The 26,033-nt window shown below is 45.5% G+C and overlaps 1 protein-coding gene across 1 annotated transcript in view; it reads right to left on the bottom strand.

Moving 5' to 3' along the window:
• Positions 1 to 3,663: 3,663 nt before the first annotated feature.
• The window catches only part of LOC144152815 (lanC-like protein 3), a 38,566-nt gene continuing 16,196 nt past the window's right edge, over positions 3,664 to 26,033 (bottom strand). The window contains exon 5 of the mRNA XM_077684285.1: positions 3,664 to 16,087. Within this exon, the coding sequence (XP_077540411.1) occupies positions 15,726 to 16,087 (362 nt within the window). The 3' untranslated portion in view covers positions 3,664 to 15,725. The remainder of the gene's footprint in view (positions 16,088 to 26,033) is intronic.

Below are 26,033 nucleotides of genomic sequence, written 5' to 3'. Positions count from 1 at the left end.
CGTCAGCTCGCGCGGCCGTTCTGGCCGTTCTCCGTGCTACGCGTCTCTGCCACGACCTGGCGGGGACGCGTTACTGAGCTCTGGAGCTAATACCGCAGTTCCTTAGACAAGGCAAGGCTTGTGTTGCGCTACTGCTAACATGGGGTTTTCGACACGGCTAAATACATCCGAGTTTTAAGCTGCCAGAAAGCAAGCAGGCGTTTGAGAAATGCCACATTAAAGCCGCTGAGCGGGAGCTTATGTGTGGTACAGGGCTTTTTTGCAGGGTTTATGTGAAATATTGTTTTTTTTTCTTCGAGGTCGAGGTGAGCGCTATATAATTGCTAGGATCACGCGGCATGTTTATTCTTGCCACTCGTATTTTTTTTTGTTGCTGTTGGTGGGCGTATTGCGTACGAAAATAGATACCTTCGTTTACACCAGCCAAATTAACATGAAATTGTGGCATACGTTAATGCAACGTCCTGGAGTCATTGCATTCCTAATGTAGTTCGAAAACCAAACAAAAAGATGCAACATGTTCCTAGCCGAGCAAACTAAATTTATTGCGTGGAGCAGAATGCAGTTCAGTTCTGCTGCTTCTTTCACGTTACGCAAGCCTTTTTTTTTGCCTTTGCTCTCGTTTGTTTTGTAATCAAAATGCAAATAAAAATGAACGATGTGTAGCACACAATGAGCGCTGCCGCTTCAGATGTGTAGCAGCATTGTTTTTAGTTGTACCACGTACTAGATTTAGTCGCGGTAAAATAGTACATTCAAAACTCGATCTAACGAACAAATTCTGATTAATGATTTTACGAACTCGAACAACGAAATAGATTCCCCGCCACGTCCCGGTTTAATGAAGAATTTCGAGCAACAGACATATCTAATAATGAGAAATTTCGAATGTGTTCGGACAGAACACCACGAAGATGATTGCGCCACGTCAAGAGGCATTTGTTTTCACGGAACTTTACGTGATAATTATTACTCAACAATCCCGTGGTGCATGGCGTCCTGGCCAACACGCTTCCCACAATCTTGAAGGGAAATGACGCCATCCATGCCAATTTTTCTGGAATTGCGTCGAAGAAAAATACCCTCAAGGACACATATATCCTGCACGAGAAACTCGAGGAAGCCCTGTTTACGTGGTTCAAGGATATGAGAGCCAAGAATGGTCCACTCAGCGGGGAGGTGGTACAACAGAAAGCGCTGTGTTTCGCGTGACTGCTGGGGTGCGATGACTTCAAGAAGCCCCAGCTTGCTCATTATTTTCCCCGTCCACTTTTAGTGCATCGCTTAATTATCGTCAAGCGAGCGCCGTAGCTAGCCGCCGCAATTACAATCTCATGGTAGCTGCTGCGATGCGACTCCCTTTAGACATGAAATTTATGAAATCAACTGCTTGTAAAATGGCAGTCCTGATTTTACGAAGTTCCCGATTTAACGAAATACGCGCTTTTCGGTGACTGCGTTAGATCGGGTTTTAACTGTATGACATGCCAGAACTACTCAAGTCGCGTCGAAGTGCTTTGCGCAAACAGCCCATTTGTCCTGAAGCGTCTTGTCGGCCTTCGGAATAGCATGCGACCACTTCGAAATCAGGTCTTGACACGCGGGTGCAAAAAAGAGGGACACTTTTTCGGAACAAGGTTTGTATCCGAAATCGCACCCTAGCACGAAGCACCATCTCTGAGTTTTTTCTTTGAAGTAGAAGGCATATTCGCCACCGCACAGCAGTGCAGTTATACACGAAACATGCAATAATCTGCAGCAAAACACACAGGGACTAGTCCTACCCGCCGCGGTGGCTCAGTGGCTAAGGCGCTGTGCTGCTGAGCACGAGGACGCGGGTTCGATTCCCCGCCGCTGCGGCCGCTTTTCTGATGGAGGCGAAAAGCAAAAACGCCCGTGTGTACGAGATTTCGGCGCACGTTAAAGATCCCCAGGTGGTCAAAATTAATCCGGAGCCCTCCACTACGGCGCGCCTCATCGCCTTCGTTGCGTCGGCGCGTTAAACCCAACAATCAATCAGCGACTAGTCCGCGCCCAGGCGCTGATACAGAGGCTGGCCGCTGGACTGGCTTTCCCCCGCGGAAACGCTGACGGCGCCCCTGACGACAGCGCTGTGTTTTGCCCTAGCGGCAGGCACGCGCCGGGGGAACACCCGCTCTGCGGGAAAGGCGCCGCGGTCATCACACCTTCCCATTCTAGCCACCCTAGCCGCGTGCAACCTGAACAAGATGATGATGATGATGATGATTAGTGGCTTTCCCTTTGAATCGGGGCGTCGGTTGTCAGCAATCGACTTGCCTGTTTTATTACGTTTACATGCCCTACTCCCAGGTTAACCTATAGATTTGCTTCCTCCCTCCCATTTCTCCCTCTTTTCTGTTTTAAACTCATCGCCCCCCCCCCCCCCCTTTTTTTTTCTCTCCTCGCTGTTCTAAATTCTCGTCCGCATGATTACTCCACCTGCGTACCTACCCATCCCTTCCCTGCTTTTCCTCCACCACCACTCCAGTCGCCTCTTCGTCACCTCTATGGCCTTGAAGTTGAGGTTCCCCCTCGCCCCAAATCCCAAAGCCTCCGCCAACGTCGTTTCCCCCTCACCCCACGGTGGCCGTATCTCTGTGCAGCTCCTGACAATATGTTCTATAGTTTCCCGATCACTGCCGCAGCATGCACACGTTTCATCCTGCTGCCTGTAGCTACCCGTGTATGCCCGGGTTCTCAGGCACCCTGCCCGTGCCTGTCGGGCAGACGACGCAGACGACGGTTCGTCCCGCCGCCGCCAGCGGCCGACTGTGTCCGCGCTCGGCGGGGCCATTTGTAACTAGAATATTCTAGTTCACTCTAGTTGAGATGCAGTAACATGCTTAATGGCACATCCACATATGCGATAGTCTATCTTCGGCCATCCCACGACACTTTACAAAAAAAAAAAGCGCCGATGATGTACAAAACTGAGTTTGTGTCTCACTCTGTATAGAACTGCCCTTTCAAACTACAATAAGTGGAAGGTATTGATTTATTGTTGATGGTGTCCCTGAAGGCCTTCACAAGGGGGCAGGGATGCATCCAAATTAACAATACATCGAGAACTTCACACAATATTGAACATGATGCAGAAAGAAACCATGAAAAATAATTCATGATGTGTTATCACCTGGGAATATACAATATAACTTTACTCTAAATGCAAAATAAAATTGGTACGATATAACTTTACTCTAAATGCAAAATAAAATTGGGGGAGACGTGCAGTATCTAGTATATATAGGACAACTTTACGAGCACCTATGTATAGCTTTGTTAGGTGTCAACCGCGCTGCTTATGTATTCTACGCCTTGGTATTAAACGCTTTGTTAATTTAAACTGAGTACACATGAATTCTCTCTAGCTGAAGCGACTTCGGCACACATGCATGGGCCAACTGACCTTGCAAAATAATGCTAAACAGCTGCAGTTGCGCCTCTTGTTCGCACAATTGAGCAAGGCCTAGAAATACTTCGGTATCCTGCTGTGACCCACTCGCAAAAAAAGCAGTGCTCATTTCTTGAGCTGGAATAAACCGTATTTTTAACCACGCCCGCGTGCATCAGCACTGACTGCGCAGACATAACATCTCAACACATTTGTGCTGCTCATGGTCATTTAAGTGAACAAAGACAACATCCTTTTCGCATTTCCGTTTATTTCGGGCAGTGAGACAGGAACTTCGGTCGTTTCTGGGACCGCACCAGAAAACAAGCATAAAAACAGAGGCAGGACCGACGAGCACCACGAGGCACGATGAAGTGATATCACAACCGTTCACTACGCGCGGGAGAGCTCCCACGCCGGGTCTCTGCTGCCCCTCCACGAAACCAGGGGGGCGAAGAAGCTCGTGCACGCATCACACCGACACGGTACAAGGCCACGCTCAGTTGGCAGAGCCAGCGCAGGACCCACTGTGGCAGGCGCTTCCCATCGCGAGCGCTGCTCAACTACTAGCTACGCATCACAACTTGTGCAGGGCCAATATATTGTAGCGCCAAAAGCTTTACAGGGGCGACAAAATCACTAGCCCCAGCAGTATGCAGCTTTGTCACTAGGCTTAGAGACGGATTTGAATGTCATTCTGCAGCGTGGTGCCGGAAAAGTGCAACTGTTGGTGAAGGCAGTGTTGGTGAAAAGTAAAGTTGAGCTGATGATGCAAAAAAGAAAGAGGTGGAGATAACTGCACATATAACGGTTGGCTATTTTAACCTGAACAACAAATTAAAATGAAAAAAAAAGTAACCTAAATATAGGTGCAAATTAGGATCCATTTTTTAACTTGTTGCTTTAATGGATGATAGCAAATTTGTTGCAAAAAAATTTTTTAAGACAAGAAATTTCAGAAAGTACACACCACGAGATTGCATGTCATTGTGTCTGCAAATGCGATTACGACACAGCGAGCGTGTGCAGTGCAACAGCATACAAAGCCACACAAGTCATTCACATTTGGAAAGTTTTCACTACTAACAACATCTTATGAGAACTGATGCCTTTGTCATTTTGTGTGACACCCTACACTTGTGCAGTTGCCAGTGATCAATTAACTGATTGTAGTTAATTATTGAATTATATCAGAATTATACAGTAACCAAAAATAAGATATCTGAACTGTTAACAATCATGGGTTTACCTGCTTGTAGAATAACTCGGTCAGGTAAAATCGCACCAAGCAGCCTGCACACAGTCCCCTCAACTCTTGATATCAGTGAATGTGCGTGACACATTGGATCCTACAATGGCTTTCCCAACAGGGTGAGGAGGAAGAAACACACTGCCACAACAGGACATCGAGGGTGCACTTCCTTGAACAACTTGGTGCGCGAGTGCGTCGACAACATTTGAGAGTGCTTGGGGATGGGGACACAAAATACTTTGGACGCTTCCACTTCGCTCCAGCAGTACAACCTTCATCGGCAGCGGTACAGGAACAACCAACCATGAAATCAGCGAGCTTAGTGCCCGGAACAGATGACAAAAGTAGTGAGCGCCACAGCAAAAATGTAATTCGGCAGGATATTGTGACATCTGAAGGCCGTCCCCAATCTACAGGCTCCGTCCTTAACACTTGAAAAAGATGGCCCGAGTTCCCCGGTTGAGCTAGTCTACGGGTTTTACTAGTATTAGACTTCGCGGTGCCCATTACCAGCTTGGGCCACAATGTGCTTTGCACAAGCCCCTACACTGCCTACTGCCTGGGCGCGAAATGCTGCTTTTCAAGACGCGCAATCTCTCAACAAGGGTTTTACTCGACCTGCCAAGACTGCACAAGCCATAGGAAAGCATAGAATGCAAGATTGCACTAGTTGCGCATCGTTAGCCATTTCCGCGACCTGTTTTTTCAGATGTCCATATCTCTTTGATGCTTCCAAACTTTGGATGTTTTGTAACAGAGGAATAGGCAGTGCGTCGAGTTCCATTAAAAAAGTGCACTCCGACAATTTGCCTTTCCTGAAACACAGGACAACATTGAACAAAGGCATAGTCAGCCCGCATCAATCTGTGAACACAGTTGTTGAGTGTCCCCTGTTACTAGAATATCCTCTACCTAGACACCGCTGGCAACAGTTTTGATGGGCCAAAAACCAATGTTAATAGCATTGCACATCCTGCAATGCTGCAAGAAAACGACACTTTTCTAAAATCTACTTGTACAACATTCCATACACCCTTCACTTTTCCCAGGAGATGAACCAATGTTAACTTACAAACGTGTTCTAACCTACCTTGCGGATATCAACTTCTTGAAGCTCATATCGTACCGGGTGTGACTTAAAACCCTCTCATCCGTGAGAGAGGTCCTGATGATTCTTTTGTGTGCACAAGGAGCTCCGCTAGCGCATCACCCTGTGAGGCTCCAGGCGATGTCACGTCTCAACCACAATCCTCTTTCTTTTACCCATCATTATGAGCATCTTCATGTTTTAGTCTATGGGCCCTCTACACCCATATATGCATATTGTAGGCCACACTCATCATGAACATATTTTACGCCCTGAACCTGACATTGAAAGACCACCTAATAGAGTCTTGGCGCTCTTTGGTCAGATACCCTTGCGCCAATAAACACAAACATACTACTACTAAAAGGTTGCCGTCCAACCTACCATCCAGTGTAGCTGTTTCTCTCAATGTGCTAGTGCAGATGTTTTGTTTCGTTCCGTCAACACAATGACACCGACACCAACACTTACGAACGGAGCGGGGGAGGGGCCCAGCCCCATCGCTTGAGCATTAAAGAGTGTGAGACACTGTGGGGTTGTTGTGCAAGACGGTGCATTTCACGAGACGTGTGTGCGTGTATAAGGGCAACTACATGTATCACAAAAACACGAGTGCATTTACGACACTCAGTGCTTCTTACACAACATTCAGGGAGAGAGTGTGAGCAACAACAAGTGGCCACCTTGCCACCACGGTGAGCCGAATGGCCACCAAAAATCAAAAGGCCTCTAAAATGATGCTTCACCCACCTACGGTCTTCCACCTCACCAGCTGAAAAAGAAAAACTGTTCTTTGCTCCCTCCACAAGGAAGGACACTAATGAGACACACATTCTAGAAAGCTGTGTTCCACTGTAATTGTGTCCATTCTAGGGGACTTCTTTTATGGGGGAAACATTTTTCCAATAGGGCTTTTTAGAACCCCAGCAAATGCAAGCATTTGCAGTTGCAAGCGAGTGTGTTCTTACTGTCACACAGTGGAACCCAGCAGTTGAATGCTGCAGCCATTCTAGCATTACGCTGCACAAAGACTTGCTCCATGACAAAGCTGGTACCGCACCCAAGGACGCAAAGACAAAAACCGGTTACCCCCACTTCGACAAGCCGGAAAGCTGCAGCCCTACATGGAAGGTGCAGAATGGGAGGCATTCTATTACACTTGTACTCTCCAACATGGAACGAAAAAAGTAGGCTTGCCCATCTCTCGCCCAATCACGCACAGTGCCACAACTTGCGAAGTTTTCTTCCTGCCGCCGTAGTGGCTAAGCGTTCCAACAAAACAATTCACTGTCCTAACAGCTGTGTGCAACCATGAACACACCCCTTGCCTGTAGACAACGAAAAGGCGTCCACAACAAAAGCAGTGCTACGAACGCTAACAGGCAATTAGTGCTTAGCACCACCCAGGCTTGATACACCTCCAGATGGCTGGCGCAGTAGGTGGGGTCACTGAGTCATGGATAAACAATGGTACTTGCCCTAGATCTAGCTCACTGCATGTATGATGCATTTAAAGCAGTGTCACTAACCTTTCCTGTTTGTGTGTTAGTATTTGTAAGGTGGCCCCAAGCCTACAGACACGGTTCACAACCTAGTGGGAAAAAAATATACATATATATCTTTCTCTAAGCACTTCTGCTGACCTCCCCGAGTCAGTGCAAAGTGAAGCAGGCAGGAAATAGTGGCTGGCAGGCTACCGCATTTCCCTTCAGATAACACGCGTCTCCCTAGGGCTGTGGCAGGGGCGTCAGCAGCATAAAAGGCAGCACGCTATGGTGGTGTGCCATTCTACCCGAAAGAGGCAGGCACACGAGAATGGGGGGAATGGGTGGAAGCGGTGGTGAAAAGCTTACACTGACGGTCTCAGCGAGAAGCCAAGATAAAGCTAAGAAGCCGAGAAAAGCCAAGCGAGAAGCCCAGACAGACCACAAGTGTCTTTCACCCTTTGGTCAAGGTGTATGGCATATAAGAGAACCACAATTCAGTACAACTTTGTTCCAGTCAACTGAGTGTGCTAACAAAATGAAAGGCATTTCAAGTGAAAACCGTGGCTTGTACACTCCCCCGCGCATGTACCTGCTCATCTCGAAAAGCCGTCACTCGGAAAGGTGACCTCTCAGAGGCGTTATGCAGCACACTCAAACCATTCTCGAGAGGCAAATTACACTGCCAGTGATACCTGAGGTCGAAAACAAACCCATCAAACTTAAGACACTTTGCTCCCGGCCGCAGGCGCACGTGACACCAAGCCTCCATATTCGAGGATTCTATTTTACAAACACCTCCTCCTTTTTACACTGCCCACAGCCTGCACTGCAACTTGCTTCCCCTTCTAATAGTAATAACAATATTAGTAATCCGATGCTGTTCTGCCTTTTCAGCAAGGCAGAAATTGAAACTTGTCAATTTCTTTCGGTTAATGAAGAGCTTTGATATTTGCTTGTAGATCCTGATTTGAATGCAAATAAATGCAAATGCGTACAACAACACTTCATCCCTGTGTATACATAATTGTAATTTCCTAATCACGCGAGTTTACAGGAACAGTGGATCTTGAGGTGTCTACCCCTCTTTCGACACGTCAAGGTCTTGAGGTAGCAGATGAGGATTAAGACAAGGCTTTTTTATTGGTATGGTGCTGTTTGGGCTACACCTTAAGATTGTGCAAAAAAATTTTGCATACTTTGTCCCATACTTTGGATATTAGGAGTCCAATCTGACACAGTTCTACTGGAGCTTAAAGAATGTGTCACTTTGTTGAAGCAACGAATTGTTGACGCAGCAGTGCGCACAACTGCGTTTCTTGCCTGCACACGATAGCAGACTCCAAATGAGAGTTACAAGTGCTGTCCGATTACTTACGTCTGATGCTAGAGTACGTAAGCTGAGTGTCCCGAACCATCTTAGGTGATTCACACACATTTTCACATTAGAAGTGCTGTTTCCCCCCTGCCACCCCTCATGCTGGTTTGTGACATCTGCTATAACTGCACGTTATGGAGTCGCAGAACGAACGTATTTAATAAATTAATGATCGCAGCCATGTTTAAACCCTAAAATGTATGCATGAACAAATGATATTTGCCATGGAACACGTGAAAATCACTGTTTTGAAGAGAAGGATGTGATGAAAAGGCAATGAAAAACAATGCCTACAAAAGCAATGAGCAAAACGATGTGTTCATGCGTAACAGTGCAGTTTTTTTCTCGCTATTGGATAACTTTCAAGTTGTGCCTTGAGACTGTGTACGCTGTGTCAGGATATGTTGTGTATTACTTTACATTTGTTGTGAAATGAGTTGTGCTGATTGTTCTATATTCTATTACTCCCACCCCCCACTTTAATGGCACATGACACTATGGTGTCTGTAACAAATAAATAAAAATGTGACGTCACCACAGTACTATGTATTGCAGCTGCTAAAGGGGCACAGTGTTCCGTTTTATTACCAGCGTTGCTGGCAACACCACGGCACTGGACAAACCCATTTTGTCTCATACTTCAACGAAACCACGGGGAGGTGTTTTGACGAATTCACACCAGCATCCCTTAACCCTTTCACTGCCACGCCCAATTATACTCATGTTGACTGTTTAGCGAACTCTCTGACCCTCCCAAGAAAACTTGTGTAAAAAAAATATTGCGGACGTGTCGCGACATCAATTGAAAAGCCCTATAAACACAGATCGTATCGGGTAAATTTTAGAGAATAGATGGTGTCTACGTTTCTTTTATCTGCACCGCTGTGGCTCATCTCAGCAGAACCGCTGCGTTGGCCGTGATGAGTCAGGTGCGACCAAAGCAGCGAAGGAGGTCTCGCTATCTGAATGTTAGCTGCCAGCTGCTGCTTTGTGTGGTGCGTTGTTTTGAGGAATATCTAACCAAGAAGTTTTCCGAACACCTATACATCCTAATTTGGCAATAATTTTTGTAATTATTTAAGCGTTAATTTCTTTGTATTCTGTAGAACTTTTTAGTTGGATCAGTTCATCCTAAATAAAGTCGACATGTCCTGCAGAACCGCATAGTGCATTATTACGAGCCTGAAATTTTCGCCAAACAAACCTCAAAAAAGAAACGCAGCAGGGGGTAAGGACCAGCTATACAAAAAACTTGGCAGTGAAATCAAGTACCCTGCAGCCGGCAGGGCAGTAAGCGACAAGTACTCACAATCCCAACGAATGAACTGGACAGGTTTTAAAAGCGCAGGAACTATGGGTGCCAGGCACTAAGGCTGTTTTCAAGCTCAAGGAAATGCACTTAGACTGCACTGTCTACGTACAGCTGTCGCTGTCCCAAGCATCCACGTTGTGATGCAATGTGCAATAAACAGGGCCTTGAGCATTGTTATAGGGTCACTAGAGATGGACATTTAACTCTTTCGCTACCGCAGAAAATTGACCAATTTTGGGGGGTCCAAGAAAACATTTTTTTTTCTGCTAAAAAATTATTTAGGCACTAATTGCAGGGGCACAAAATGCAGATTATTTAACGGCCTTTCCAATAACACCAGTTTTTTAAAGGTTTTCATATATCATAGTTGTGAAAAAAAATATCAAAATCAAAAGTTTTGTCAAGTTGTCGAAAAAAATGAGAAAAAAGGAGTTGTGTATATCAAACCACCGGTAGTAGAAAAAAATTAGAATATACATTTTGCAGGGAAACATTTCAAAAATACACCCTAAAAAAAATGTTGACTTGGGCGGAACAGTTTTTCAGATATAAAAAAAAAATGTTAGCACGCACGGTGCTCGTGTCATGCGGTGAAGCCCAACCTCTAATTCAAACTGTGCAATTTTGGGTGGTTCCTTGGAATAAATCTGGCGGTTTGACGTTATCAGAGGCACCAATTTGCCCCCACATAACGTAAAAACATCTTGTCAATGGCTGACTTTGCATTTACAGCGAGCACAATATTTGGGACAAGCACGCGATGCAGAAAAAAACATGCATGAAGTTGAAAACGGAACGCCGTGGCTGATGTTTGTTGTCGTTCACGGTCAGTTATCTCTCAAAACATAAAGCTGAGCTTTATTATCATCTTCTTACTCGCAATTGTAGCCTTGCTCGCAAAAATGAGGTACGATGAGCTAGAATCGTCCCCTGCGATCTTTGGCCGAGTAGCAGTCGCGCGCTAAAAAAGATCAGCACAACGAGCCTCCTCCATTGCAGCGCCACCTAACATTTTTCAAATGAAACAGTACAAAAACTTATCAGAGACTCCGTCCGAATAGACAGTTCAACTAAGCAGCAACATTATACACCCGGATATACCCTCGCATGAAAACAAAACTGGAAGGCGAACAGCTGGCAGTGTAAGGCCGGTTTGAAGCGCTGTCCTCGGCGGAACAGATATCTGGCGACTGGGTGTGACCTTTTGACTTGCATCTGAAGTTCTTATCGCAGAAATCAGGTTAGGGTGGGGGGAAATGAGGAGCGGCGTGCTTTGTTCGAGGATCAGTCGCGGACGCTTCAGGCGCCATGGCAGTTAGCCTTGAAGTTGGGTAACTGCGTAGTTGCGCTAAATATGAATTTCGCGATGCAGAAACGAAACCGAAACTGTTGTAAACTGTTTGGGAATGGTCCTGGGGTAAGTAGAAGTACCAGAGTACTTAGGACAACTTGCGCAAAGGCAATAAAACTGCCTAAAATAATAAAGTAGCTTTACAACCAGGCACTGCTTGACATTTTCAGCCAATTTCTGGGATTATTACTGTCAGAGCGTGAACCTGACGATTGAAAATCGTTTGCTAGTTCCCCATTCACGCCCTGATAGCAAAAAACAAGCGCTGGTGCAGAGTAATTACGAGTTGCACGCATTCTTCGTTGGTAGCCTTGAGGCGCGATGACCATGCCCCTTTTCCACAACCAGGTGATTCAAAAGCGTGTCAAAAATCACGTTTCCGTTACAAAAATGAAAACAAAACTGATTTTGAAAGGCCATTTTCTGATCTAACTCCTAACAGCTTTACTTGTTCGAGAAACGCCTGGAACGCTATGAAAAGGCGCTCCCAAAAGTATCGATCAAATTGATCGATTTTGATAGGCGCGGTAGCGAAAGAGTTAAACAGCCTGCTTAGTAAATGAAGCTGCATGAAAAGGCTTTATCTTGCGGTCACTGCTTACGATAACATTTCTACAGCAAAAATAAATATGCTGTATGTGTGCCTAGTTCTGCGATATGGAAAATTTGCAATCATTTGCAAATGATGGCAAATTCTACACTGTTCTGCAGACTGCATAACCGTGCTCCTAACTATATCTGCCGTACCGCCTTCCAGTGCAATCATATTTTGCTTTGTGTACTTCACCTACATGCACCCTATTAAGCCACCGCAAAGTTCTTAGGACTGACAAAAATATCAGGACATGGAGAAAATAGACTTCGATGAGCGATTTTACATTTGTAAGAAAATAGCCCCTGCCGAGAAGGTTATGTAGTGGGCAATAATGTCTTCTAACACTTTGAGGTTTCATAAGTGCAGTTACAAAACTTGAATCTAAATGTTACATCAGATCTGAGTAGGTCTCGTAAAGCTCAGTGAAAAGACTAAGCTGCGAAGCATGGTTTCGTACACAGGCTTGTGCCCTATTCCCAATTTTTTTTTTTTTTCCCCATATGAAATAGCTAGTTTCCCCAAGGCCACACCAATTCCTTTACATGTGCTTCTTTCGTGCATTTAACTAGCGACAAGCTGCGATTTTTTTTTAACATTGGTTCTCGATACACACTCTTGTGTTGCAATTTCTATTTTCATGTCTTTAATGTTTCTCACAGTACCAACTTGTGTGATACAGCACGAGGACCAAAGTTGCAACGCATAAGGCCACAAGAGATTAGTGCGGTAAATCTTGCGTCTGCCCATAAACGCTGTAACTATGGGAGTGTGAATATTCAATATTTTCCACTATCGAATCAAATAACACAATATTCGATATAGGTTTGAATTAAATGCCGCTGCTCTTCAAAGTTACCAAATGCAAATGGGTACACTAATCCCTCGTTAGCTCAAACAGACACAGTAAAAACTCGTTACAAAAGACACCCAAGGGACCGGGAAACATGTAACCACTGTCTCTTGTATGCGATGTTGGTCACATAGTGAACATAGGGAAACCAACCAAACTGTTTTCATTCAAATGTCACTTATAACCCAGTGTCTTTTGTAACAAAGTCTTCAGTAATGAGGTTTTACTGTATCTCGTAATATTAGTTAAGCCAAAACTTTTTCTCGCCGTGCATTTACCTCCGATAGGCGCTATGTATTTGTCCCCCTTCATCTCAAAATGTTTCTTCGAGGGACCATGGATATCTTGAAACGTTGGCAGAAGGACACAAGGCAACTGATAAGGTCTCCATTCAAACACTTTGCTCCCACAACTCGCCGACTGCAGTCGTGAACAGCAAATTTACACAGAGTAGGTGCTGTATGATTCCCTGTTACCGGAATTCCATCTGATGGCTACAGCTTTGAAAGAGGTGCGGACGATGCAGCTGATCGTGCAGATGACAAGAAGCCTCGAGAAGTGCCTAGAACGGCAGAAAACATGCTTCGCCTGTTTTGCAACAAAATAGAGTGTGGCGGTGGCGACCTACGATTGGTGCGATGCATTGAGCAGCTCAAGAACACCTTTTTGGGACCAGATGCGAACGCGCAACAGGCGAGCATGACGCAGTTCGTTAGTAAAAAAAAAGTTTCTCCCGCGAATTATTTTGCTTTTATCATAAAGGCTCCTCTGTGCAGAGGTCCTTTGGTTACCAGCAATAGCTTTGATATCAGTGACCTGGCCACAAATTTTCAGCATTTCACTTAACTTAAAATTTCGCTTATCTCGAAATTTTCACCGCATTTTTACGACTTTAAGTTAACGAGGAATTACTGTTGGTTTGTAAATTTGGATACACGAAATTATGGTTAGTTGAAAACAAGAAAAGCTTTGCTAAAACACGTACAAAATACGTTACTTGCAATTGGTGTAACTGGTTGGGCGGCAGACGTATTGCACTTTGAGTGCTTATTTCCAACCGCAGCAAGCATTGACCGGCTTTCCCGCGATGCACCAGTGACCTGTGGCCAAATGGCAAAAGAAAGTGCTTTTGTGGGCCCTCGTGATGTTCCTTTTGAACTACCTTGCTGAACACTCCCTAGATAACAAAACAAGCCTAGCTGCGTACTCGCGCAGTCCCCCGTTTTCTAATCAACGATGCACTATGCCGATTTGCCTTCTTTTTTTTTTTTTGCACCGAAAACGTGTTTCTCAAGTCCACACCAACAATGCTAAGGGAGAATTTACCACGAAAGCAAAGCAGCTTACTATGATTTTAATCAACCAATCAGCCAACGGATAATTAATTTCCACTGACGGTGAAATTGGTAGTACTGCTGACTTTTCTTCAACAGAAAAAGAAGTCGGGAGCCATCACTGCAATTAGCACAGCCGAATGCCTTGCCTACTTTGCCGTTGGGGCAGAATCTAAGGTGAAGGAGATTAGGCTGTGTGCTCTTAGCGTTCGTCCTGCAGACTCTATGTTGGAAGTGTACAATCGAAGGGTCATCCAATATGCTCCCTGTTAAGTTTTGCAGCACCACCAGCACAAAACAAGTGTCCTATTGAGACATTTGTTTACAACGATTCGCTCGTGTGTGTTGTTTTCAAATCCCGTACCTTCGAACAGTGAGGAACCTTCTCTTGTGGCTTGTATCCCGAGCTCCCATGAACCCTTTTACGACACTATGAGCACGTAGAGCCTGATGTGGTCAACCGTCTTGCCAATGCCTGCTCCCCTCTTGGTGAGGCGGGTTGGTGAGGCAGAACAAGGGAGAGGGAGCATGCGGCACCCACCAGCCTCTTAAGCAGGTTGTGGGAGGTGTGGCCACGCCTCAACTTGTCAGTGAACAACAACCAGGCAAAAATGGCGCTGCAGTTTCAACGACCGAGTGCAACTAACCCACGATCGCACCCTCCCAACTTACAACAACTCCTGCGAGTGGGAGTGTGGTCGTACCCACTGTATTCCAGACAACACGCTCTGGTACTTTTCAAACAGTTGGTGATAACTGTACCTCGTAACTAATATATACAAACTAGTTCAAAACAGACAGGAGCGCAAGGAACGGATGTGACCGGGATAGCCGCTACTGCCTGCTGGTTTTTCTCTCCGCCCCCCCCCCCGTCTTTTGAGCAGTTCAGTGCAGAAGCTCAACCACATGCACGATCAAGTGCCATGGAAACGAAAACTTCTACCTAGTTTCTCGAGGCCTGTGTGCACCAATGGCTTCTTGCCTAAGGCAAGTTGCCAGACCAAAAAAAAAAAGCGCAGACTAGTTAATGCCAAGAAATGTTACGCAACCCATACAGTTTTTTGTTCGAACGAACGACTCCCCAAGTCTCACCCATGGCCTTTGCACCCCTGCATAAACTGAGGGTATCATATTTAGTCAAATATAAGGCGGTCATGATTATAAGGTAAAGGTGCAGATTGGGGAGTAAAAATCGCCATATATACATACAACAAAAAACAACGAGCGCGAAAAAATAAGGTAAGTACAGACAGAGACACAGGAGAAAAACATTACAATATAAAAGTTTACTGATGTTTCAGGAAGAGGACTTCCTTTCTTCAGAGTAAGTCCTCTTCCTGAAACGTCAGTAAACTTTTACTTTTTAATGTTTTTCTCCTGTGTCTGTCTTTACTTATATATGGGGAATGACATTAAAACAGCGGATTTTGGAAAAAACCTCGCCTTATATTCGAATAAATACGGTAATTATCCCTCGAACTGTAGGCCTTCACTTAGTGCCGAGTAATGTAATGAACCCAATATAGCTTTTTCTTTCGACAAATGACTTCCCAGGAGTATATGTAGGCGACTTCCCCACGGCCTCTAAGCCCCTGTGTAACGCACCCCACTGAAATAACAAACGAGAACAGTCCCCCCCTCGCCTCTCCTCTTTCCCTTCCTCCTCCTCCTCAGAAGGGGTCCACGAGGGGGAAGACGGCCCCGCGCGGCTCCAGCAGGTCCGCGAGGAAGCAGGCGGTGCCGGCCAGCCCCTCGAAGAGGCTGTAGGGGCAGTCGGGGGTGCGTGCCTGCTTGAACTCGTCGGTGAACATGAACTCGGCGAACTGGCGGGCGCGGTGCAGCCAGCGCAGGTCGGCCGTCAGCCGGTAGAGCAGGAGGAGGGCGTAGCCGCTGCCGCCGATGCCGTGGCAGATGCCGGGCCCCTTGCGCAGGAGCCCGCACTCCCAGACCAGCTGGCCCGACCGCAGGCACGAGTCCAGGTACCGGGGGTCCTGCCACGTCAGGTACGCCTTGGCCATCAGCTGCATCACGCCTGCACAGCGGGAGAGGGGCACGCACGACACCATCAGCCAGCTTCGCACTAAACTGATTGATTGACTGTGGCATTTAAGTGGGGACATGGCTCTTTCTTAAGTAAACTCTGTGAAACTTGTCCGTCTTGCTGCTGTTTTCCCAATGATTTCAAATATGTCATTATTTTTCGAGTAAGTCAGTTAGTTAACGAATACAATTAGAGATAGTCATTTTTGGAGGAACAATAGACAAAACAGTGTTAAACATAAAACTGTAATCTTTGTATTTTCCAGTACTATGAACCGTGGTGAGTGCAATATTAGAATCGGTTTTTTGATGCATTGCTCAGAACTAATTTACTGCAGAAGAACGGAAAGCTGGGCTAGTTGGTAGGTGTTCATCAAACAAACAAAAGCGCTCAAAAACAAAAGCGGAAACAAAAGGTGGAAACAAAAGCGCTCAAAAAACAGGGACGAAGGAAGACGTAGACAGCACGGCGCTTACTCGCAACTACTCGTTTATTGAAAAACATACACATATACTATACCATCCAGAGTACACGTGGTCGGGTTCCCCTCCCCCATTATACAAACCATTACAAGGCCTAACAGCGGCCGAGGCACATGCTGCAGAAAAAGATAAAACACGCCAAACATACGGTACCCAAAAACCTGATAAAAACGCCACAACCCTACATAAACCAAAGCATTAGTTCCGCAATGTGTGACACAAACCCCCCCTTTGTCCGTTGTGCAACGTGTGTTGTTTATTGCTTACCGTTGAATAGTGGCCACATCTACGTGGACCAGACTGGCCGATGTTTGAATATACGCCTACAAGAGCAGCGAAGTTCATTAAAGTTGAAAAATGGCTCTAACCTGGCGAAACATTGTTCTGCGTGTGGTTGTTCACCAATTTTTTGCGAAACTTCAGTTTTATAAAAATATTGAGACAAAACCACCAGAGAAGTTATAGAATCATTCCACATTAAAAGGTGTGGTGAAAGATGTGTCAGCGCCTCCTCCCTCACCTTGACCGAAAGGAATACTCCTATTTGTGTCACACGTTGCAGAACTAATGCTTTGGTTTATGTAGGGTTGTGGCATTTTTATCAGGTGTTTGGGTACCATATGTTTGGCGTGTGTTTTATCTTTTTCTGCAGCATGTGCCTCGGCCGCTGTTAGGCCTTGTAATGGTTTGTATAATGGGGGAGGGGAACCCGACCACGTGTACTCTGGATGGTATAGTATATGTGTATGTTTTCCAATAAACGAGTAGTTGCGAGTAAGCGCCGTGCTGTCTACGTCTTCCTTCGTCCCTGTTTTTTGAGCGCTTTTGTTTCCACCAAGCGGAACTAATTTTACAGCTCATTAAACTTTCGTGTTTGAAATGGGCATTCGAAATGGTTGCTTGCCACTGGTGCCAGCAAGGTTTAATGAGCTGCAAAATTAGTTCCGAGCGGTGCATCAAAAAACCAATCCTCATATTGCACTCACCAGGGTTCGAAGTATTGCAAAATATAAAGGTTACAGTTTTATGACCAACATTGTTTTGCCCATTTTTCCTCCAAAAATGACTAATTATCTCTAATTATCTCGGGTAACTAATTGACTGACTCAAAAAATACTGGCATATTTCAAATCAGTGGGAAAAAAGCGGCAAAACTGACAAATTTCAAAGAGATTACTGAAAAATTAAAGGAAGCTGTAGTGGAGGGCTCCAGATCAACTTAGATTACCTAGGGAACTTTGACGTGTGCCAAAATCTTAACACACAGGCGTTTTTGCTTTCTGCCTCCATTAGAAAAGCGGTCGCCGCAGCCAGAATCAAAGTCGCGTCCCTGGGCTCAGCAGCACAATGCCTTAGCCACTGCACCACCACGGCGGGTGTAGCTACAAGCACCTTTCAAACATGTGGGAAATGAACTTTGGAGTAAAAGAGCTCCACCACATTGCCACTGGCCTTTCTTTGTCCAGAGGAAAAACACTTACAACACAAGGGCGGTTGCTTTGTCTGTTAAAACTTTGGCATGAACCGACTGGTGCAACATGACTCTTTGTTGGAGGCCGTCGAGGCCTGCCCTTCAGCTTCACTTCAGCATGGGCTGAAGTGTAGCAAACAAACAGTTAAGCACTTGCATACAGCCAAGCTGGCTCTGGAAACAGCATCACTGCAACTGAAAAACTGATTGCTGCCTTTGTGTATCCCAGAAACAGGAGCGCAAGCACAGCATGATGCCTCTCGACCCACTAACTCTGCTTTTCCTTCTGTTTCAGCCCGCACGTGTGCCCTTGTGGATAAAACTGGAATATCTGTGAATCACCCAACTAAAAAATGACCGGTTATAGTAGGCAAATGCGCTTATGCTGGTTCTGCAAAACAAGACGCACAAACGGGGCTGTTTTGTATGCCGCTGACCACCCTCCACACTTTCGAATATGGGTTACTAAATCCTAAACGAACATTCAGGTAAGGGCACCTCATGCCTAATAGAATAAAGAAGCATTCAGATCACAATTAGCACAAGCCGTGGTAATATGCGTGTGTAGTCGGCAAATGTGTTCATCAGTGCCATGTAGGCAATGCCTTCTTGTCAAGAAAGAGTTAACTCAGTGCCACATAAGAAGCTGGACAAGTTTGTCATCCTCCTTTATGTCCTATACGGTCAAACTTCAAAGTAACAAATTCCCTGATTAACAAAACAAATAAACTTTATGTAACTTCAAGCGTATGCATGCCACAGTTTACGGGGCTCCGTTAAAGACCCACGTGCCAAAAAACTACTTTTGGCTCTCAAAGCAGGTTTTCAAAATCACAAGCAGTAAAATGGGCTCCTGATAAAGCGTAAGTGGTGAAGTGGGCCGCCCAATGTCGCAAATCATTAGACGTGAGTGAATATTCAAAACTTTCAAATACACAAGAAAATACACAATATCTGATTCTGCCTCAAATCAAACAGCACTATTCGAAAAATTTGGATTAACTTCAAAAGTTCGAAAGCACGCACTGGCAATCTCCACTAGTGGCAACAAGTTATCCCGCACTGCTCTGGTGACATGCGGTGCAACATCGAAAGGGGGGAAGCAGCTCATTGGTACTGAGCCAACTCTGCCCCCCCCCCCCCCCTCTTTATGTGCTTCTCTTTTGGTACCCTGATAATGTGTCCATGCTGAAGAGGCCTTGGCAGACACTCTCTAGATAACAGTGCCAAGCTGCATATCGTTATGCGCAAAGTTATGCGCATATCAATATGTGCAATGGTGCCCAAAGTTGACCTTGTTAAAGTCGAAATGTTGCTTTTTTTCCTATATTAAACAGGAAAAAAAAAACGGTGAAACTGTCTAGCTTCGAGATCCTGGACACCAAAATGAAGCTTCCTTTACAAGGAGGAGATGAAACCACCACACTCGCTGACGGGACTTGCAGGGAACCTCTGTTACGTTCCCTTCCAGCGCTATTTAAGATTCTTGTCCGCGGTACAAGTGCTTTTGAAAAATCGAGTTCATGCGTTGTTGCACTAGGAAAGGGACCTGCTATAAAGTGCAACCGAGACGATACCACTATGCTATGAAGGCATAGGTTATTGTTTTATGCCTTCTGCTGCCCTGCACACCAAATTTTCTTCCTAAAGCTGTCATGAAAGAGTGCGTTAAAACTGCCTTTTACGTGTTTAAAAAGAGAAATGTGTTAATCTCCAGAATATATACCCTAACTACATTAATACCTAATGAGTTGTGGTTGAGGTCACCACACGAAATGAAAGTTGCCCTACATAAGATACAGTACCATAAAGCAAGAAGCAGCAGGATAGCTTCTGTGTGCTTGTTTTATGCCATAGAAAAATTCTGCAAATCCTTTTGATGGGCCTTTCATTTTTCTACAGGCTATAGCTACCAAGGCATGCTTAAGAAATTTTATATTCCAGTTTTCTGGCATGGAAACGCTAAATATTCCACTCGATTTGAAAATATTCGCTTCGCTTCCCAACTATTCGAACAAAACTGTTACTCACTTCAAAACGAAAAAAAGCACTAATCACAACGCCCTTCTAAATTATCAATGTAGCAAATGCGATGCCTACAGGCTCCATGCCTGCTAACCGGACAGAGTGCCTCCCAGCAAAAGGTCAGCAAGTCCGACAAGTGTGGTCGTATAAAATGTCCACCGAAGGCTTTGTGTTGTGTACAGTGCATAGTTTGTTTGAGGGAAAATTGAAAGCATGCATTTTCAAGCCATGACCTTTATACCAAGAGCTGTGAAAACACCAAATATTGTACCAAACTTTTGCCCTGTGTCTCATGAGCCAAGGTCAATACCCTTAGAGGGGAGGTGCTAAGCCCCTTTAGAAAAAGACGAAGACCTCAAATTTGAATCTAGCGCCCAAACAAAGGACAAATCATGTTGTACCCAGCTCAACCTCCAATGGAAGAAGGATGCGACCACTGAAGACAAAAATTCGAAATCTGCTAGGGCTGCCACGGCATCCGGTGGGAACTTAAGCCAGCAGCTGAAGGTGGAAGGTGGGAGAGGAGGAAGAAGCGCCAGACAAGGTCCTGGCAAGGTCCTGGACGAGCAGGTCAGGGGTGATGCTAATGGGACACCGATGTTGCAACCCAAGACTGGGCAGGAGCGGACTCATAGCGCAGCGATTCCGGCTACCGCGACGCTCCGCCAACAGGTGTTTGGCAGCCCCAGTGGCGACAGACGAGTGTCTATGCATAACGCCATCACACCGTCGACACACAGCTTGACAGTCTCCACAGCGGCGACGCTTTCGGAACCAGGCATGCAGCTACAACCGTAGTAGTCCCCGAGCTCCAACCCCATAAAGGTACACCTTCAGTGGTTTGTCCACGCCACGTCTGCACAAGCTTGGCTAAGCTAAAGCCATTATGGGCCCGCCACACCAGATCAACGGCACAGTGACAGCAGATGTAGCAGCTATAGAAGACTGAGTAAGGACTCCGCAGCAATTTATAAAATGTATTTGAACTGGAATGCTTAGTTCGGGTTTTGTTAGGTTCTGTTATTAGTACTTGTCAGTTTTGTTGTTAGTTTGGCTTTGTGGTGTTCTTCATTACTGATGTTCGTATGGGTATTTTCTAGCCTTTGATAAATGTGGTTTGTTCAACTAACCAACGTCTCCCGAGTCCACTCTTTTCTGCCTGCCTAGACAGTATGTGAGTGTCACTGACATCGACTCTCTGCAAGCTCCTCGAGCATCTTTGTGTAAACAGGATCAATCACTATTTATCTGACCCTTGTCAGAACGGCTTCAAATGCTATTTATGCACCCAAGACTGTCTTTTCCTCATGCAAACACTTCTCGCAACTTGACAACGCTGGTGGACGGCTACCAGTATCCTTGTCGCAGTGGATTTAAGAAAGGAGTTTGATATGGTAATTCATGAGATCATTATTAATGGCCTATGAAAGACTACTCAGGTAAGCATATGATTACCGTTACCAAGAGCTCTCTTCAACACTGGACGTTTGAAATTAAATCTGCCTGACATGATACTAAGGTCTTCGCCAACAGTGCAGGCGTACCCCAAGGGGCTGTTTTATCGCCGGTCCTGTTTAACATCGTTATGACTGGACTTGAGTGGATGCTACAGGAAGTCAAAGGCAGACATTTCATTATGTACACCAACAACATGTCAACCTGGGCTGAGACCAATGAGCATACCACTACATTCAGGGAAGTACAGGGGCCTCAAAAAGTTCTTGGATGATATCACATTTAACAGTTCAGGGGAGGAGACGAGGAGCAGAAAGACACCGGTGCAGTTCTTTTGCTGCAGTTCTGGATGTCGTGAATGAAAAGTTGAAGCACATGGGCATGCACACTTCAGTCGATAAAACTTGATAGATTGAAGAACTCTACCAATACTTGCGACTGCTTTCCCTCAATGCCATCATTAAGGCGCACAAAGGAATGGCCTAAGAATGGAATCTACTATCGCGTAAAGGGCAATGCGTTTTGTGCACTGATGATCCTGGTTCAATTACTTCTTCGTTGATGAGCACTGTGCCACGCATTCTGCTATGGTATGATTTTTGTGTTACTGACGGATGCCCCATACTACAGAAGACCAAATCCAAGAACTGCGGTCTGCAGCTTCACTCACGACCAACTTTACTTCGGACCTGCCCAGCCAACGGCGCTCTACGGGAGCACTTGCGCCAAGTCTCGTTTTGCGCCAGGCCGCTAGGGCGGCTACGGCGGCGGCTACAGCGGCTACGCTGGCAGTGCATGCTAGAGCGCTAGTAGCAGCCGTCTGGCGCGGGAATTCGTGTTTAATCACACTTCAGTTAATTGATTTCGGTAATTCCGAATGAATGAGTAGCAGTTTTACTGTGACCATCGCTGAATGAATGTTTTTTTCTGATTCAGCGTGTTAGGGCGGGGCGGGGCCTCTTTCCCGTTGTGAGATGCGTTACGGTGGACGCGACGCATTTAGTTTCGTGGTCGGATCTGAAGTGATGCCGAAAAGAAATAACATTTTCTCACGTACTGACAACCGAACTGGCTTAGGCACACCGGTTTAAGCACACAATGCCACAGAACATTAATGAGGTTTTCAGAACATTAATGAACGCTAGTATTGCACAATCCTTTTCACTTTGGCATTTTTTTTTAAAGTTCATTTTCGGTCACAACCATACACTTCACTTGAACAATGGAGCACAGTAGTCACATTTTCAGCACTATTCTGGAGTCTGGTTTTTCCGCAATCCTTTTTCCTTTGCCACTCTTGGCCGTTTTCTCCGCAAAAAAATTTGTGAAAAAAGGTCGGCTGATGTTCTCCAGCAAGGGCTCAACCACTGCCCTCGTATGACTATCTGTTGAGCCGTCGTGGCTGAAAAGCTTGTTTTTCAGTGCAGCTGGTAGCATTGTCCTCAAAAACAGTGGCATCGGTGTTTTTGTAGGATATCGCAAGTTTTGAGAATGCTTTGCCCGCTCTTTTCAGTGCACAGACAAATTCCAGGAACTGAAGCCTCGGATAAGATAGCCCACCCCGTCCAAATTGAAGATCACCGCAGTGGCAGGTCCAGATGAGCGAGGCGCCTTAAGCCGCTCCACGCAGAGTGAGCACTTAATGTGTTCCTCGACGGTTCTCTTACGAAAGCCCGCAATAAGGCCCAGTGTGCTGGCCTTGTTGCTTGGAACTGGATAACCTAAAAAACACACCAATAAATTTGGTGGGAACATGAGAGGTACGCTCGGATGTAAAGACAGCGCACCGCTGCTCGTTGCTTTTTAGCACCAATCGACCTAATTAAAATACAATAACTATGCGCAGCGAAGCATGCAAGCTTCAATTTGTCGTGATCGGTTGAGCGATAAAGCGCATAATCACAAAAATCAAACACAATTGCGAAGGGGAAAAAATAAAAATAAAACGAAGGGTGTTCTCATCTTTTCTTGAGATTGTCTTTATCCATTTGTCTCAAACTTCGGTGACGGGGAACTCGTGAAAGGAAACATTTCTCACCTTACCTTCTTCAGATCTACAATACGGTACGAAACAGTATACCATCGTGCTCCTTCAAAAGAAAAACTCGCTTCAGAGGACTGAATAAGCTGTATTTTTCATCTGAAACTTCGTGCTTTACATACAGCAGACGCAACTTACGCTCCACGCCGCGTCTGCAATAGCGCGTTCTCCATGGCTGCGCCCACGCGTGCGGTGGCCGCGGCAGCGAGGAACGACAGGGCGTAAGTAGCGCCACTCCACTATCAGCGGCGAAAATTATCCTTGCGACGGCGGTGCTGGGGCAGTGCTTGCTGGGCAGGTCCGAAGTATAGTTGGTCGTGGCTTCACTTTGGTGTCTGCATTAAGCTACCCGGCTGATACTGAGGGGCCGCGATTCCAAATTGCAACTAACACAGCCTGGAACCCAGCCAATAATGTGGCAGCAGTGGCAGCCAGAAGTGAAACAGGCAACAGCAGCAGTCAGGGACACCAGCTCGCGACGACACCTTTGATCCTTGTGCTTCAACTGCAGGCAGTTCACCACACCGTACAGTGAATGCAGAACACTCCAGAAATGATCCCTCATGATACTTGTCACTGTAATGCTGACAGGCAATGCAAACGTCCCAAGGATCGTACACGCTTCAAAGTCAAAAATTCAAGGATTTTCAAGGACGTTTAAGGACCAATAAGTACATTTTCAAGGACCCCATCTAATGGTTTATCTGGGATTATTTATAATATAACTTTTCCAACACAATGCAAAAGTTGTTTATTGCACAATACCTAAGAACATTAGTTCAAATAAGCACTAACGAGTTGTTGAAAGCACCCCAGCTTTATTTTTTTTTGGTTGGTGTTTAGAAGTAGTTCTTTTCTTTGTTTTTCCTGTTTTTCTCCGGTGGTTTTATTTCACAATGCATGCAATGTTGCTTGTATCACACGCTTTGTCAGCAAGGGTGTCAGCTAAGATATTAAATAAGCAACTGTTGCCCTCACGTTGTCAATCTCCTCTTCGAGAATACGACTTTTTGTCTGCTTTTTTTTTCACGAGGTGCTCTTTTTTTGAGATTCAACATTTTGGAACATTTATTTGTTTCGATATAAGTCAAAATTAGTGCATTCAACAAGCAAGACGACGCAAGTCGCATTTCTATATCTCCCGCTGAGCGGACCAAAAATATCATGGCAGATTGTATCAGGGCGGGTTGAATTCACAAGTTCCTCCTCCTAATATTGCCCCGTTGTCAAAAAAGTTCGCTAAATGTGTTGTAACTTTGTGCGATAACACTGAGACTGGATTGTTACAATATTTTTTGCGTTATTTAAAACTTACAATCCAAGATAAACACTTTAAGTCCTTGTGAAAAGACAGATCCACTGATAATCACCCATAAAAATTAAGGGTTTTCAAGGACTGGTAAAAAATTCCAGGACTTTCAAGGCCTTGAAATTGACACTTCCAAATTCAAGGGTTTTCAAGGACCTGTGCGAACCCTGTGTCCTCCGGGACATGGAGCAAAAACTATTGAGCAGGCGCAACAGGGCTTGGTCTGGAAGCGCGATAAAGTCACGGCGCCGGGCACAGCACCGACGCACCCTCTGACGCGAGGCGTCAAAGGAAAGACGCGCGCGGCGCGCTTTCTGAAAAGGCTCGCCGTTTCAAGGTCAGTTAGTGAGCCGGCTGCCGTCATGGGCAGATGACACCGACGAATTCCTCCCGCGACTGGCCTTTCATTGAGTCGGTTTGCAGTGGAAGAAATCGCGTTTCAAAATCTTTGTCAACAGACTAAGGGGCTTTGATTTTTTTAGAATGCGAAACCTACCAGAATTTAAAAAAAAAAAACGTGGTTGAGAAGCTACGCATGATTAGTTCCAGTGAATGATGGTTCTTATCCTACATGCCATTAGCTCATATTTCGGCTGCCCTAATTTCCCCGCCCTGCCTCCTATGATTGAAGGCATCGAGTATGATCATTGCTGCGATAGTAACACTTTGGTGTCTTGACGATTCGTGGGGCGCTGGAGAAAGTATTCTTGCTGCGTGGACGGTGGTAAAAAAAAGTGCATGGCATGCACTACACCTACTTCTGTGCCCTGTCCGTCAATTTCCAAAGACAACGACTCAATTTCTTTTTTGCTGCTGCTGCTGTCGTATTATATATACTGCGAGAAGGCAGCAAGTTTGCCGGTATGTCCCAATTCAACATTTAAGACCCTGTTTTTCGAAGTCTGTGATATCCCAGTACTAAACCATTGCTGATCCTTTTGGTAACGGCTCCATAGTTTATTTCAGAAGCCCGTGTTCCGTGCGAGGAATTCAAGCACCAAATCAAAGGTTAATGAACACGTGCCGCCGAAAAAGGCGCAAGGAAGTGCTGAACTTCCAACTGTTTTTTAATGTATGGATGAAGTCTATACAGGAGGCTGAACGAGAAAAATGTACGTTTTGTTGTTGTTTCGTGGTGCTATAGTAAGCAAGAG

Source organism: Haemaphysalis longicornis, unplaced genomic scaffold, assembly GCF_048455015.1.
Source record: "Haemaphysalis longicornis isolate Haplotype H1 unplaced genomic scaffold, Haemaphysalis longicornis Haplotype H1 scaffold_9, whole genome shotgun sequence".
NCBI classification, from domain to species: Eukaryota; Metazoa; Arthropoda; class Arachnida; order Ixodida; family Ixodidae; genus Haemaphysalis; species Haemaphysalis longicornis.
Note: the sequence above shows the minus strand (reverse complement) of the source record. Positions and strands in the feature narration are given on the sequence as shown.